Source organism: Micromys minutus, assembly GCF_963924665.1.
Source record: "Micromys minutus genome assembly, chromosome: 24".
In the NCBI taxonomy this organism is placed as follows: domain Eukaryota; kingdom Metazoa; phylum Chordata; class Mammalia; order Rodentia; family Muridae; genus Micromys; species Micromys minutus.
This window is the reverse complement of record NC_137959.1, coordinates 12,573,644-12,589,380: the sequence shown is the minus strand read 5'-3', so window position 1 is coordinate 12,589,380 and position 15,737 is coordinate 12,573,644. Positions and strand designations below refer to the sequence as shown.

The 15,737-nt window shown below is 48.8% G+C and overlaps 1 protein-coding gene across 2 annotated transcripts in view; it reads left to right on the top strand.

Annotated features, from left to right (window-relative positions):
• ZNF423 (zinc finger protein 423) overlaps positions 1–15,737 on the top strand; it is a 286,423-nt gene that overhangs the window by 95,569 nt on the left and 175,117 nt on the right. For both annotated transcript variants that reach the window (XM_080937369.1, XM_080937371.1), the window contains exon 3: positions 531–731. In XM_080937369.1, the coding sequence (XP_080793495.1) occupies positions 531–731 (201 nt within the window). The remainder of the gene's footprint in view (positions 1–530; positions 732–15,737) is intronic.

Here is a 15,737-nt window from a genome sequence, read left to right as displayed (position 1 = left end):
ATTCAAGTTTTGGGTCTGTCAACATCATGCCCTTTCTTTTTTCCAGAGATAGGACATTTGCAGGGACTTGGGTTTTGTGTTTTGTGTGTGTGTGATTGTCACCGTGGTTGAGAGGTTTCCATTCTAAACTGCGGGAGGACTTCAGGGGGAGACTGGGTGTGCTAGGTGCGGCTGTAGGGCTACAGAGAGGTGTGCCATAGAACTGGAATTTTAGGAAACAAATGCTAAAGCATTCTCACTTCCCTGAGGGGTCACAACCCCCAGCAGCCATGCATAGAGGGAAGGTGACACGAAGTCCTCCTGGAAGATTTGTGCCACGAATTAAAGAATCTAGTTGAGAATTACTGCACCACATGCTACAACCCCCTCCCCCTCCCTCCCACTATATTAATATACTGAGAGGTGTCGAGGATAATGGACCCCAGGAGGTAGAGTAATTAAATGTATCGTAATAAATACTGGGTGATTCTTTTAAACCCCTTTCCCGAGACCCCGTTGGCTGATGTGGACTGCATTCTTCCTGTTGGCAGGAGGCCTAGAAGGAGAACCCGAGTGCGATCGGAAAGCCAGCCGTGCGCTGGAAGACAGGAACAGCGTGACAAGTCAGGAGGAGAGGAACGAGGACGATGAAGACGTGGAAGATGAGTCAATTTACACCTGCGATCACTGTCAGCAGGACTTCGAGTCTCTGGCAGACCTGACGGACCACCGGGCCCACCGCTGTCCTGGAGGTAATGCTAAATAGTGCCGGGATTCTGACAGGTGGTTACACGGATAATTGGACATAGCAACAGCTTGAAGCCTCAAGTGAGATTAAAGAATTAATAATGTAATTTTACAGTTAATGTCATTTTATTGTGGTGCCTTGGGTACCCTGTATCCTCTTTTAAATAAAATTAAAAAATAAAAGCTACAGCTTTCTGGAAGGCAGAAAGTAGGTAGAGGTACCCAGTCCCCTGCCTTAGCCTACTCCATGGTATATGGGCTGAAAGTGGGTGAGTCTGTACCCTAGACTTATAGAAAGCCTTTTGGAAACCTAGCAATTAAGAGGTTGTTAGTGCAAAGTTAAGCAGCTTAAGTGTGGAAAGCCGTGCAAAGTGGTGAGCTGTGAGGAAGGGCTTGCGGTGGGATGGGTAAATTTTGGAGATCAAGGACAACCTGTGCAGTGGAGACCCAGGACTACCTCTAGGCTTGGCACACTCCTCCTCGGTAAGAGAAATGCTAGAGGTAACGGCAGTGCTATTCCGAAGGCATCCAACACTTTGGAGGGTGAGCTGGGACATGGTGTCATGAGGGGTCACTTACGGCTCAGCAGAGCGCATGCTTCCCCCACCCCCTCTCTGGTGGGTAGGGAGCAGTGAGCACGTGTTGGGGTCTCCCAGCCACACATGCATTTCTGGATTCTTTTCACAAGCCTGCATTTCATCATGGTCATTTTTGGATGCTAGCTTTGGGAAAAGGGGCCTCTAAATCTTGGGTCCGTTTTCTAAAGCCGGGGAGAATGTCATCCACTTGGGATCAAATTTACTGAACTCCAAGCCCTTGCTTACCCTGTTTTTAAAGGCCATTAGGTTTGGTTGGGCCTCTACCGAGAAGCATTTTTCATCTCAGCAGATCCCTGGGAAGGGACCCTGTCCGTCACTTCCATCTCTTTCAGCTCTCAGTAACAATTTGAGTCTCGTGCCCGTCTACCATGCTTTTAACAACACTAGTGTTTCTGTGTGGAGAAGAAATCACGAGACTCTGGAGCAGAGATGGGGAGAGGCAGGCGCCGGAGCTGAGTTCCATGTACAAATAAGAGTCAGCGGCCAACTGCTTCAGCTCGTGGCCTCCAGCAGGCTGAACTCTGTAGGAGTCTGTTTGTGGGGTGCCTAGCATTATATTGATGTTTGTGGTACCTACTATAGCCCTGCCTGCTTCCTAACAGGACCCCACTAACGACCTCCATTGGGATGTGATATATGATACCTAGGAACACCCTCAAAACCTGGAGCATTGGAAGGGAGTAAGACTGTAAGCAGTGACTTTGCTTAATAGCATCCTGAAGAAATTCATTATCACCCCGGCTGAGCGCTTCATGGGCGAGACATGTGCAGGACTCTCTCTGGGACTTGTAGAATCACTCAAACGAACCACTGGAAATTGTTTGGGCCTTACCTCCACACCCTTCCCTGTCCGGGCCTCACACACTCCAGCAGCTTCTTGCATTGCAGGCTGTTGTGTGTGGAGCACGTAGCCTTTCATCCTGAGGTACTCTGGTGTCCTGGCCAGTTCACGGGCTATTCCGTTTATCAGTTTGGTTCTGTGCATTGGGCTTTAGCATAAAGAATCATGGAGAACTTGGTTTCTGTTTTTGTATTAAAAATGAGGTTAAAAAAATGCAGTAGCAATAGCCAGGTGTTCATGGCACTTGGGAGGCAGAGGCAGGCAGATCTCTGAGTTCGAGGCCAGCCTGCTCCACAAAGTTCCAGGTTAGCCAGGGCTACACAGAGAAACCGTGTCTCAAAAACACCAACCAACAACTGATCAACAACCAAGATGCGGTTCTTCAGCTTCCTTGGTTGGCCTGTTGATCAGCTGATAGGCATCACGAGCCCTCCTCCCCACTGGATGCTGTACAGAAGAGGATGCTGGGATACAGACATCCCAGAGAGGTCCACGCTAGGGATTTTGGCAGTTCCAGGGCTCTGCTGAGTGAGGATCCTGTCAAAAAGATAGTCTTATGCTCAGTCTGATACAACAACAACAATCCCTCAGTGTCTAGTTGATTCTAACACGTGGTACTTGGCACAGAACACACACATATCAGGGCAGGGATTTCTCCCCACCAGCAGCCAGCCCGCTGAGCAGTGGCCTCTGATCTAATCCAGCTGTGACACTGCCCTTTTAGAGACAGCCTTGGATGCTCTGGATCGAGGGCTCAGTCCTGGCACTGTTTTTCCACTTTCGATAGGAACCACAAGCTTTGGCTGTGCATCTAATCAAGAAGATAAACTGGGGTCCTGTGCTCCCCTACACTTGAACAGTTTGCCAAAGTGGCTCAGAGAACTCAAGGAAACAAGTTTCCTATAAATACCAGCTTGCTCTAATCGCTGTTCTGGAGAATATGAACATACTGCTGTGGGTGAGGAGTAGGGAAGGAGCCTCAAAGCTTCCTGCCCTTTGCCCACCACCCTCCTAACTACCTGTACTCATCTTCACCAAACTCTTGAGCTTTGGGGTTTCATGGTGGTTCCCTGTCCCGTCGGCCTGCTTATGCTATTGGCTGTCGGCTGTTGATCTAGCCCCTCTCCTTCCTGGAGGGAGGGACTATAATACATATCAGAGGCTGTTGGATACCAAACTCTCCCCGATGTTGAGAGTTTTCTGGCCAAGGACAATACCACCTGTCTCTCCTGATGTGATGTGGAAAAGGTGAGCCCATCTATGAAGCTGGTGTGGCAGGAGTCGGGGACTCTGATGGGCGTTTTCATGGGCAGTGGTTGTTTTAAAAATCAAATATGGGTAGCCGGTCATGGTGGCACATGCCTTTAATCCCAGCACTCGGGAGGCAGAGGCAGATAGATCTCTGTGAGTTCAAAGCCAGCCTGGTCTACAAAGAAAATTTAGGACAGTCAGGACTCTGTTATTCTCTTTGATAAAAAATGTGTGTATGTATATATATGTATGTGTGTGCACGCACATGAGACTATGTATATGTGAAGGCCAGTGCTCAACCTATGTTGTCATTTCTCATCTGCCTCCTTTTTTTAAATGACAAGATCTTTCACTGACTTTTTAAATGACAGGATATTTCATTGAGTTTTGTTTTTTAAACTATGGTATCTAGATTGCCAGCGAGTGCCACAGATCCACCTGCCTCTGCCTTCTGAGCCCTGGGATCACAAGCATGTACCACCACACTCAGCCTTTTGATGGCATGCTGGGGGTTAAAATGAGTTCCTGGAGTTTTCCTAGCTACTGAGCTATGAGTGTAGTTTATTTAAAACTTCCTTGGCAGCGGGACCTGTGTTAGTCAGCTTTTCTTTGCTGTGACCAAACACCAGAAAAACACAGGTTAAACGAGAAAGGATTTATTTGGGTTCCCAGTTTCAGAGATTTCAGTCCTAGGTCATCTGTCTCTGTTATTTCTGGACCACAATGAGACAGAACATCATGGGGGATGAATGAGGCAGGGGAATCCTGTTCATCTCCTGGCAGCCAGAGAGAAGGCATGAGGAAGGGATGGAAGAAGGGAGGAAGGAGAGAAAATGTATATACTGGGCCTGGTATATCCTTTCAGGGCATTCCCCCCCTCCCCCCATGATTCATGTCCCAGAATGAGCCCTGCCTCTCAATAATTCTATTATATAATCAATCCATCAGTTAGGTCAGAGTCCTCATAATCACTTCCCAAAACCCCATTAGCTGGCAACACAGACCCCCAAGCACATGAGTCTTCAGGGGACATCTGTGATCCATACCAGGGCCGCTGGACTCTTTTATCTGAAGCATCCGGGAACAGAGGTGGAGGGGGCAGTGCTTGGCTTCCTCAGCGTGGGAGGGAAGAGTTGCAGGGATTAGGGACCATTCCAGATGAAGGGGGGCACTCAGGGAAGGGAAGCTTTCTATGTAAAGGTGACAATGAGCGTCTTAAGGATGACCCTACCTGGCACCTTTCCTCTCCTAAGGAATCCTCATTTCTGGTCAGTGCCTCAGAGGGTGTCATTGCTACTTGGCACGAATGGCCATGTTTGGCCCATCTGTTTATTGAAGCATGAACTTAAAAGAAAGTTCTGTTCCCCTTGCTCCCAATACACAGAGGGTGTGTGTGTGTGTGTGTGTGTGTGTATTTCTAGGCTATGAGAAGACAAAGGAAACTCTAATGTTCTCTGTCTTTGCTTCTCTCCAGCCCCTGGCCAAGGGGTAGCAGATGTCTGTCTCCAAGCTTGGGGTTGTAAGTGTACACCAAGAATCAACACTATTGCCTACTTAGCCTTTCTGGGTAGATTTTTATGTCACTGTGCAGTGTCCTTTTTGTGGTGGGGTGAGAGAGTGGGGTTCTTACTTTCACATAGTAGTGTTCAAGGGGAGGAAGCTCAGGTGGTTGGGACAGTGTCTACATACTGTAAACAGGTGAGATGTGACTCATGGGCACCCTGTTAGGAGACGCCCTGCATTTGATGACCCCTTGAATTGCAGCTTATGGAAAATCCCCACTAATTCAGGCTCTACTGTCTTAAATAACATTGGAACAGAAAGAGGTCTGAAATTCACCCAAACACTATTTGTGATGATGTTCTGGCCATGAAAGTGCTAGGAATGGTTGTAGCAGGGAGCTGGGGGACTCCAGTGACTTCAGAAAGGGTCTCTGGGCACTGCCTGGGGCTCTTCAGAAGCAGGTTTCCATTTGGCCAGGGGCAGCTTCCAATGTTTATGTGCCATTGAAGCTGATCACTGTGGACTGTTAGGCTCGATTCAGATGGAATCTTTTATCATTTCCTGGTACCAGTGCTACCTTGTGAGGCTAGTCTGTGATTTCAGCTGATCGTAGCTTTGGCCTAATTGAATGAGGCTGCCCTCCCGAGGATGCTGGGTGCTCTGTCAATGCCATTGTAACATTTTAAAACTGACTTTTCCAGTGATTCTTCTGATAGTGCCCAAAGCTGGCTGCCAATCCCACCCTGCAACAATCCCCATTCCCAAGCTGAGCTACTGATGGCTTTCAGAGGTAGTAGCCTCTTTGCTTTTCATCACAGGGAAGGGCAGGCAGGTGCAGCCTCTGTAGAAAGACCGTGGGGTCTAATATGAGGCTGTAGGGACATGCTCCATGCAATAGACAAAGCCAGCCGGACTGGTGCCTATCTGAGCCTGATTTCTTCCCTTGCGCCTCTGTCCTCTCATCTCTGACTTTGTTCAGGCTACACAGTAGCTGAAAAGAGGCAGGAATGAGGCCCATCATGCCCCTGGTGCCCAGAGTGAAGAATAAGAAAACACTTCTTTCCGTATCCCATGGTATGGACCACTCTGCACATATGCAGCTCTTGCTGCATGCAGAACCCCGTGAGACTGCCTGACACAAAAAGCCCCTACCATCTTCCCTGACTGCTCACTCTGTAACTATATGCCTGTGGTCCATGCCCCTGTCAGTTTCTGTGGGGAGCCTGTAATGGTGTTCACCACTTATTGTCCATGTCCCCCATTAAGCTTCAGAGGGACAAGAGCCACATTGGTTGTTTTCCATTATATTTTAATCTAGTACCTGGCAGACAGAGGTACTTAATAAATCATTACTGAATGAATGAATGAATGAACAAATGAATGAATGCTCTCCACATGTCTCTACAGCAAACGTAGCAAGAGGCAGTAGTTTTGCCATTCACTCCCAATTTATGCACTGGATAGCTGGGGCTGGCTCAGAGTTGAAGGAGCTCACCCAGAATAATAAATTTTGAACAAAAAGGGGACTGATGAGGTCTGACTTGTTTGTTTCAAGAGCACAGGCTGGAGGCTGTGTACAGGTCTGAGTCTAGCTGTAGACACATCTTTCCTAAAGGGCCAACCACAAAAACACAAGCGAAGAATCCATTTAAAAAGCCATGCTCCTGGGTTATTATTGTTACCTCTTCCTGGGGACCCAGGGCCGTTCCCAGACCCTCTGAAAGGCCAGCCATTCTTTTTTGCTGAAGGTGAGATATGGCCATTGCTGAAGCCAAGGGGAAAGTTAATTAGGCCCTGGTTTGTTCAGTTGTAGCCAGAGTGACCTGTGGGTCCCAATTATAGGGCTGGGGCTGCACAAAAACTGGCACCTCTGTTGGCCTTTTTCCTGTCTGCTGCTGGCCAGGGCTCGACCTGGTGTGCCAGCTTAGGCCTCTTTCTTGCTCTAATAGCATTGGGGTCCCTCCCTGCCTTAACGGTGTGGGGCATCCCACATACAGGTTCCATTTGAGCAATACAGAGAAGAGTTGGAGCCAGCCACTGGGCAGTGTGCTGCCAAACAGATATGTTAGGGGTCTGACTTTCTTCTAACTGTGAGGAACTGACACCAGACAGCTCAGAAGGCCTTGGGGGCTTGAGCAGTCTCGAGTTAGGAGCTTTCCTGTGTACATATAGTATCTAGTTAAAGAACATAGCAAGGAGTGAGATTAGCTACCAGATGTATAGAAGCTAGAGACACAAATCTAGTGAAATGACATACATATGTACAGAGGTAGGGACAAACAGACAAGACTGACTAATGAAGGACAAGAGAAAGGAAGGAAGGAAGAAAGAAAGAAAAAAAAAGAAAGAAGGAAAGAGGCAGGTCAGTGATTGGAAAGGCTCAGTTTCTCCTATATTAACCTAATGTTAGCTAGTTGGAGTGGAGTGGCTTTCTTCAGCTATGGACAGATTACAGCTCCTGAGATCAGGGGGTGAAGCACAGGCAGGAAGAAGTGCTGAGGGAAAGGAGTGTGGCAGGGGCGGTGCCCAGGTCAGCTCGGGCTGGAGCCAGTGGGTTCTAAGTGTCCAGGGACAGAGCAGGAGGCTGGAGACAAGCCCAGAGTATGTCCAAACGCGGCTGGAAACCTAAGGCACAAGGATACATGGATTACCCAAGAACTGGGACTAGGATTAGCAGGGTGGCCATGGTATCCTGAAATAAAAGGAAACTGGACCTCTCTTACTCCTCAGGCCAGAGTAAATCACATGGGGATCAGAGATCTAAATAGAAAATGAAAACTTAAAAATACTAAAAGAAAACATAGGGAGAGTTAAGAAATCAGTTTAATAGGGCCAGGGTGAGTGGTGGCCTCTCTAACTATAACCCCAGACCTAGAAGCCATAAAACAGAAGATAGAAACATTAAACCGTATAAAAACAAAACTGTAATACTGCTTCACATCTGCCATAGTAAATCAAACGAGACACATATCACAGGCAAAGGATGCATTCCTCAATGTGTATGGAGTTTCTATAAGCAGATAGTCAATAAATCAACAGAAAACCAGGCAGGGCCTGGGCTGAGCCATAGCCAAGCCACTGGAGAGGACAGAGCTGCCAGGGGCCAGTGCCCGCTCTGATTGGCTGCTACCACACTGGTGGTTAGATATTTTGAATATCTCCCATGTGCAAAGGATAGAAATGGAACCAGAAAAAGAAATACTAGTGGGATCTTAAACATTTAAAAAGATTCAGAGCTCCATTTATAATAAGAAAACTATATATTTAAGCCACAGGGAAATGCCGTTTTTAACCTACCAGATTGGCAAAGATCAGAAAGCTTGCCAACCCATCCTGTTCCTGATGTTCTTTGGTGTCCAGGCTTGGATCTTGTTCTCTTTTCTGTTCTTAAGGTCGCCTTTGCTTATGGCCAGAGCACATAGTAGATCAGCGTTTGCCAATATTGCCGCAGGGGGTTATATCTAAACAGCAAAGGGGTGCCTATTGCAAGACGAACATGGAAACACCTAGTTTAAGGTGCTTTGCATTCTGGGTAACCGCCACAGATGCTATATGCACTGTGCCTGGGTATGGTAGGTTTTTGACTGTGGTGTCTTGGAAGGGAAGGTTTGAAATGAACAAAATATCCATCACCATCTCACAAATGTTATTTAGCTTGTACTCCACAGGCCAAGAAGCCATGATCCTGTACCAGATGCTCTGGATGCTGTCATATGCCCGGCATCAGGCTCACGGTGCATGAGATCATCAGATCTTTTGCCGTTCAGAGCCTGTGGGGTTCCCACTCTTGTAGAGATTTCCTTTCATACCACCTAGCCTCTCACCACCCCAGGGGCTTCTTAGACAAAACTTGGAGCTGGTCAGCCCTTAGCCCCTGTGATATAGGCCCAGTGTTCAAGGCCAATATGAGCAGTGTGGAGCAAAAAACAGAGCAGAAAGGCCAGCAGACCCAGGCCGTATCAAAGGATGCCCAACAGACAGTGTCCCCTTTGCTTGCATACTGCTGGAAGACAGAGAAGAAAGGCCCGAGTCCTGGCTGCAAATTAAGAAGTGGGGACTACTTGGTGGTCAGGGTCAGCAAGCTAAGCCCAATCTTGTTTCTGTCAATTAGGGCAGTCTTCCAAAATCAAAGGACGGCTGTGAAGGCTGCCGGACTCAGTCTTCCTGCATCTCCTGCTTGTGGTGAGTGAGGACTATTGGCTTAGGCCATGTCAAGTTGTCCCAGAGGAAGTACGGTGCTGCTGATGTAGGAAACCAGGACAGATGTAGGCAGCTGGCAGCAGCTTAAAGAGAGAAAGAACTTCTCTTTGACCTTGAGCAGCAGTAGAGATTCCAGACTGGGTGCTGTGATCCCTGGGAGGAGCTAGGGTATGGCTGTAGCTAGGGGTGTAGCTCAGTGGTGGGTGCTTCCCTAGCAAGCCTAGGTTTGGTTACCAACACCATAGCTAGGGCCTGCTGCTGTGATGTGAGGGGAAGTTGAAGTAGCTCATTCATTGCTTTGCTTCTGGGTTAGGGAGAATCTGTGTCAAAGCCATGTACCAGTGACAAGAAGAAGCAGGGATAGAACCGCTGACCTCAGTATTCAAAGGGATAGAATCAGAGCCAGTTCTGAAAGCCACATGGACCATGTCTCTGAAGGAGAAACTACTTCCTGGTTGGTGGTAGTCTTTGCAAGCCCGGCATCAGAAACTACAGAGGTAGAGGGGTGAGAAGTGGGTAGCAACCCAGGAATGGGTACTTGTTTATTTGATTTTTTTTTTCCTCTCCAGATTGTTTCAAACTTTGATTGGCATCCTTGAAATGACACCCTAACACAACAAAATAAAGAACATCCCAAACAAAATGAGAAACCAACCAAATTTATTTCCCTCCTGCTGGGGCAGGCAGTTCAAGGCGAGTAGCCAGCAGGGGTTCGTGCGCAGTGTGATTCCACCTTTCCTGGGCTCTGTGGCCTCTGAACATAGACAAGTCTCCTTGTAGCTCCTATTGAGAAGGGACACGCTGAGGAGGCAGGGCTCAGGATAGAAAAGAACAAGGCCATTCGGAGCATAGCCCCAGCACTGGCCTAAATAACACAGGATTCTTGGTCGAAGCATTTGGCAGCGTGTCCAGGCTCCAGACTCCGGCTCAGGAGAACATACGGAGATTATAAAATGTGTCCCTTTGTGTTAAATAGTCTCAGTGTGGAGCTGACTGGCTAGAATCTTCTGCCTTTGGAAATGACATCATGGCTCTGGGGCACTGGGGGAAAGAGAGGGTGGAAAGTCTAGCTGCCTTGAGGAATGCACATCTCAGCTTGTTCCTTCACCCCACCACCCTGTGTGTGCAAAATTTGGGTCTCTCCGAGAGATTTCCTGAATCTTTTGGCACAAGCAAGCATTAAGGTAACGAAAACAGACCTGCTAGGACCTACTGAAGCCCACCCAGGGTCTGGGTGGTGGTGGGTGGGAGAAGGGAAGCTGTCTCAGGTGAGATGTTGCCATGGTTACCTAACCCCGTCCTAGGCATGGTTCCCAGTGGTTGTAAATGCTGCTCAGACCTGACCTTTCTCCCCTGCACTGCATCTTCTCTGATGACCCGGCCTGCCTCTCCCTTCTGTCTGTGTCTCTTAACACATAAGAGCCAGTATGCTTTGCATTGTTAGGGACCTTGTACCATCTCTCTATGCTACCTGGAGGCTCTTACAGGGCTCCATGTGGTCTCTCCTCAATTTCCTTTTAGGTGTTGCATTTCTCTGAACTTACCAACTTCTCTCCATTCTCTGCTGAACCGTCTCATTTAATTTTCCTCCCGGTAGTTGCTATTAGAAATTATAAATTAAACTTTTTTCCTTTGGATTTCTTGTCTCCACCTTTGTCTTCGTGCCTCTCTCTGACCTCACAGAAGAGCCTGACACACAGTAGGTGCTTGGGAAACATTTCCTGGATGACCTCTTAGATGCTGCTTGATTGGTGTTAAGGCTTGTGGCTAGATGTCTCCCCTACACCCTTACCAGGGGAACAGAAGTCACGGGAAGGCATAGAACATACGACATTGCTCCAGGGTACAGAGCATTCCTCACGGCATAAGGTCAGTTTTCACTATAGTCTGTACCTTGCACTAGGCCGTAGCTAGGTGTCAGGAACACAATAGGGGTCAAGGAAATGCTTTGCTAGTCCCGGCAGGGAGACAGATGATAGACACGTAGAAGCAGAAGGGCAAATGCCTAGTGGAGGAATACTCTCCAGAAGGTGGAAAACTACCACGGTCCTAGAAGCAGGACATGGCATGCTAGCTTGGAGGTGGGCCACAAACGGAACAAACACTGATTGCACCTGTGGAGTTTCTCCTCCCCACCCCCTTATCAAACTACAGGGCTAGTTTGGTTGTCCATGAGAACACTGTGGAGCAGAAGGTGAAGATAGGGTCACCAACCCATATAGTCTTGGTTGCAGAACCTTGTGCTGTGGTTGGGATGAGTTATTGGAAAGACTGTGGAGGGTCATGTGCTGGCCACTTGGGTGATCCGTTCTGCTGCCTCATGGTTAGCTTTCCTTTCCTTTCGGGCTTGGTGTAAGAGTGGTATGTGAGTATGTACCTATGAATGCCTGCGCACATGGGTGTGTGTGCATGTGGAGGTCAGAGGTTGATGTTGAGTGTCTTTCTAGATCGCTCTCCAACTTGTTTTTGGAGATTGAGTCTCACTGACCTGGAGCCCACTGTTTTCAGTAGGGTGGTTGGCCAGCCTGTAAGCATCTAGGACTTGTCTGCCTCTGTGCACCCAAGCGCTAGAGTTACAGATGTGTGCCAGACCCAGCTTTTCCATGGGTGCTAGGGATCAGACTATGGTCCTCATGTTTGCATGGCAAGCTCTTCACTGACTAAGCCCCGAGCTCTCTGACAACTGGCTCTTCATCATGTCATCACAGGTGGAATAAACAGCCGTGCACATATTGACGCAGGAAAGGTTCAAAGGATACCCTTGGCAGGGTCCCCGTGGAAAGCAGATGGTCCACTCAAACCAGGACGTGGGAAACACTTAATAAGGGGCCTGTTCACAGAACTGAGAAGGGGGTTTCACATCTTCAGGAGCCAACGAGCCAGTGTTGACTGCTGGAAGAGGCAGCAGGGAGGGATGCTGTAGGGGGAACTGTGCGGCAAGGAGGACCCATGGAGAGCCAGCTTTGTCTGCCTCCCTTCCCTCCCTCCCACCTGCCGCCTACAGATGGGCTGGATGAAGAAGGTAAAGTGTGACTCTCAGGAGGCACGTAGCTAGAAATTTCATGTTGGTTACCCACCCCCGGTTCTAGAAGTTTCTTGCGCTGCTATGTGCCGGCAGCGGGAGCTGTGCTGACTCTTGGAGCATGCCTGGTCGTGAGCTTCGGCTTCCTGTGGTGCGCTTTCCTTGGGACAGGTTGAGCGTCTGTGACTTGATTCTGTACGGATCTGGCCACAGATTCCCTGGGCTAACATTGCACACTGTTCAGATGGAAAGTGTGGGTCCTGACAGGTGCTGTTACTCACATTGAAGCTGCCAACACTTTGTTCGCATAGATGGAGTTGTGAATAGGCTATCATTCCAATGAAGCCCTTCGCTTGCTTAGCAACTGCAGGAACTGGCACACTGGCCTTAACCAACCCGGACCAATGTGATTCCAGTTGAGGCTTCTTGGAGACAATGGCAGCAGAAAAATCAAGGAGAAGCTGGAAGACGCTTCAGCAGAGTCGAGCCACCACCCACCACCCCCCACCCCCACGCACGGTGTATTTCTACCGCCCACTGTTTTCGTGCGCTGACCAAGCTGCTCCAGGGATCCCGGAGGATAAAGCAAGGGGACCTGTGCTCCAGGCTCCAAGCTATTTTTGTTTGTGCGCAGGGCAAGGTGGTATGGCTGCTGTAGGCCAGGTTCAGCAGGCCTGGCGAACAGCTGGATGTGAGATGGAGTTAGGAGAGCGTATAGAAGCCAGAGACACAAAGCCAGAGTCTGAGGAGGTCCCGTACAAGCTGTGCATTTAAGCAGCCATTGTCACTCTTCATTCTGCTTCTTGTAGAGCGCATCAAGGGCAAAGAGGTAACATTCAGGAGACCGACTGTGGCCCTCAAGAGCCATGGTGGTGGCTGTGATCACATTGCTACTTCTTGTTTCTCCAAATCAAATTCCCTTTTGTTTCTTTTTTCTAGTGACTCGTTCCCCACTGGCCTCTCCTAGAACTTCCCTCCTCACTGGGCTTTGCAGCAGGCACTTGCTCACTCACCCTCTGGACCTCTGAGCTGGCCGTGCCACGCACCCCAGGTGCCCATGTCTCGTGTACTAATGCTATGTCATCGGCGTCTCAGCACCTCTTAGAGAGCTCTTCAGTTCTTCTTTCTTTAAAAAATGTAAAACACCATTGAGCAATCTAGCAACACAAGAATGCCTCCTGTAAGCGGCGTTTCAAAGATTCCAGATAAGGCCTGGTCCGGTTCCCAGCCCTCAGGCTAATTGCTGCTACTGTTTTTGGCTTGCCTATCTCGAGACCTGTAATTTTCCATAAAACCAAACATGCTCGTGGTTATACTTGAACATCTCCCAAGTCAAAGTACATCTTCCAAGTAGGGGTTTATGGCTTAATTTACAGAGGTTTCCTTCTTCTTCTTAGGCAGCCTGTAGAATCATACTGTGTTTTAACCATCCTCAGCGTCTCACATCCCACAGAAAAAGGTAGTGTACCTGCATCCACGGAAATGGTGTCGTATTGATTTTTGATTAAAAAATAAGCCGGTGCCATGATGGGTCTCTGGTTCTGCAGACTGCTTCTTTCACGCAGCACTGTGCCTCAGAGAGTTTCCAGAGCTGCTGTAGAGAACTCCCGGGCCTTTATTAGCTGCAGCATGGCACTGCCTAGTGTGGTGTACCATGGCCTGTGCAAGTCCCCTGTTGCTGGGCATTTAGACTGTTTCCAAGTGCTTGTTTAGAAAATGTTCGTATGCATGCCTCCCCAGAGGCCCTGTTTTCATGGCTGATAGAGAAAGACCGTTGTCGGGTTAGCCTTTGTTCTGTTCCCTTCCATCCGTCAGCACTGTTCTAGTCCATCCGATTTCTCCCCACTGAGGCTTACCCATCCCTTTGCGTCCTATCTCCATCCCCTCCCCCAGCCTTCTGTCTACCCTGTCCCATCCGTTTTACCACAGCCCATCTCTTCCCACAACCGTAACCCTGGTGTTCACTTGGGAACAGATCTTGGGCCTAACGCAGTTTCATAGTTGGACTATAAAAGGGTAGTCAACCTTCCTTGCCCCCACAGTGGCTTTTCATTTAGCTGGGAGAGACGGATCTACGTAGTACAATACTTACAGGTTATAGTGTGGGGCAAGGACCTTCCCCAGCTGTGTCCCTTATTCCGAATACCTGCTGGGTTTGCTGTAGTGGCTTCTTGTGTTTGCCCACCAGTGGGAACAGACCCACCTGTAAATCCCCATGGCAGTCAACTGTTCTACATGGAGATGCGGTGCCATCTCTCACCAGATACAGGGAACGTGAGACCGGAGGAGTTGGGGAAGAAGGAACCTTCCCTGCGTGCTGATGATGATCTTTAGACAGCAGTGTCCTGGAGCCCGTTCTGCAGTGGCTTCCAAAGATGCCCCTCAGACTTGTTTTTAATAGGTTTATTTATTTTATGTATGTGAGTGCACTGTAGCTGTCTTCAGACACATCAGAAGAAGGCATCCCGCTGCAGATGGTTGTGAGCCACCATGTGGTTGCTGGGAATTAAACTCAGGACCTCTGGAAGAGCAGTTCAATACTCTTAACTACCGAGCCATCTCTCCAGCACGCCCCCTAGTCTTTTAAGCACTTGCATCTTACTTGGAGTCTGGTGAACGTAAAAGTTCTATGTTGACAGTTCTGGGTTGTGCAAGAGTTTGCATTTCACATGAGCTTTCTTTTGGGTGCAGAAGTTGTGACCACACTTCCAGTGATAAAGACTCTGAGAGTGATAAGCAAACTGGAGACTGGGAGAGCTTGGGTGGGGGCTGAGTTCTCTGGAAACACCTGGCCCTCATCTCTTCAGACCTGTATAGCTGTCCTTGGTGCTTTTCCCTTACTGCCCTGCAACAGCCACGTCTTGGGAGAGAACATTTGCTGGTTGGTTGTTTTCAGCTACCGGGTGCTTGCTAGAGCTTCCTGCTACAGGGTAGCAGTTAGGGAGGCATACATCGGAGGTATAAAGGCACCGTTCTTTCCTTGGCAGGACATGCAGCACCTCTGGCCTTGCCCACTAGATGCCAGCAAAAATCTCCATCCATTTTGGCTGTTATGGCAAAGGACCCGGGACTAGGTAATACACTAGCAATAGAAATTGTCCGGCGCTCTTGGGGTAGATGGTTCAAGCTCAAGGTTCTAGCAGATTCCATATCTGGTGAGGACCCATGCCTTGTAGATGTCATCATCTACGTCTTCTGACATGGTGGAAGGGCAAGTAAGAGCTAGCAAGCTTTCTCAGGCTTTTCTCAAATGGGTACTAATCCCATCATGGGGCGGGGCAGTGATAACCCAGCAGAATTACCTGCTCCTCACGCATAACCCTCAGTGCAAGGTTAGCTTTCACAGTATGAATTTTCAGGAGATGCAAACACACAAACCGTTTTAGTAGTACTCAATAAACAAAATGTCCACTGAGGGCACTGGTGCACTGGTTGTGAAGCTATGGAGGTGGCTTGCGATGGGGCCAGTGGTGGACACCACACTCAGTGTGGGGTCAGAGCTTCTGGGATGTGTGCAGTGGCATCTTATACCCTTGCTTCTCAGAGGCTTTAGTTTGTGTCTCTGCTCTATCCATCTTGGACCTGCCTGGCACTG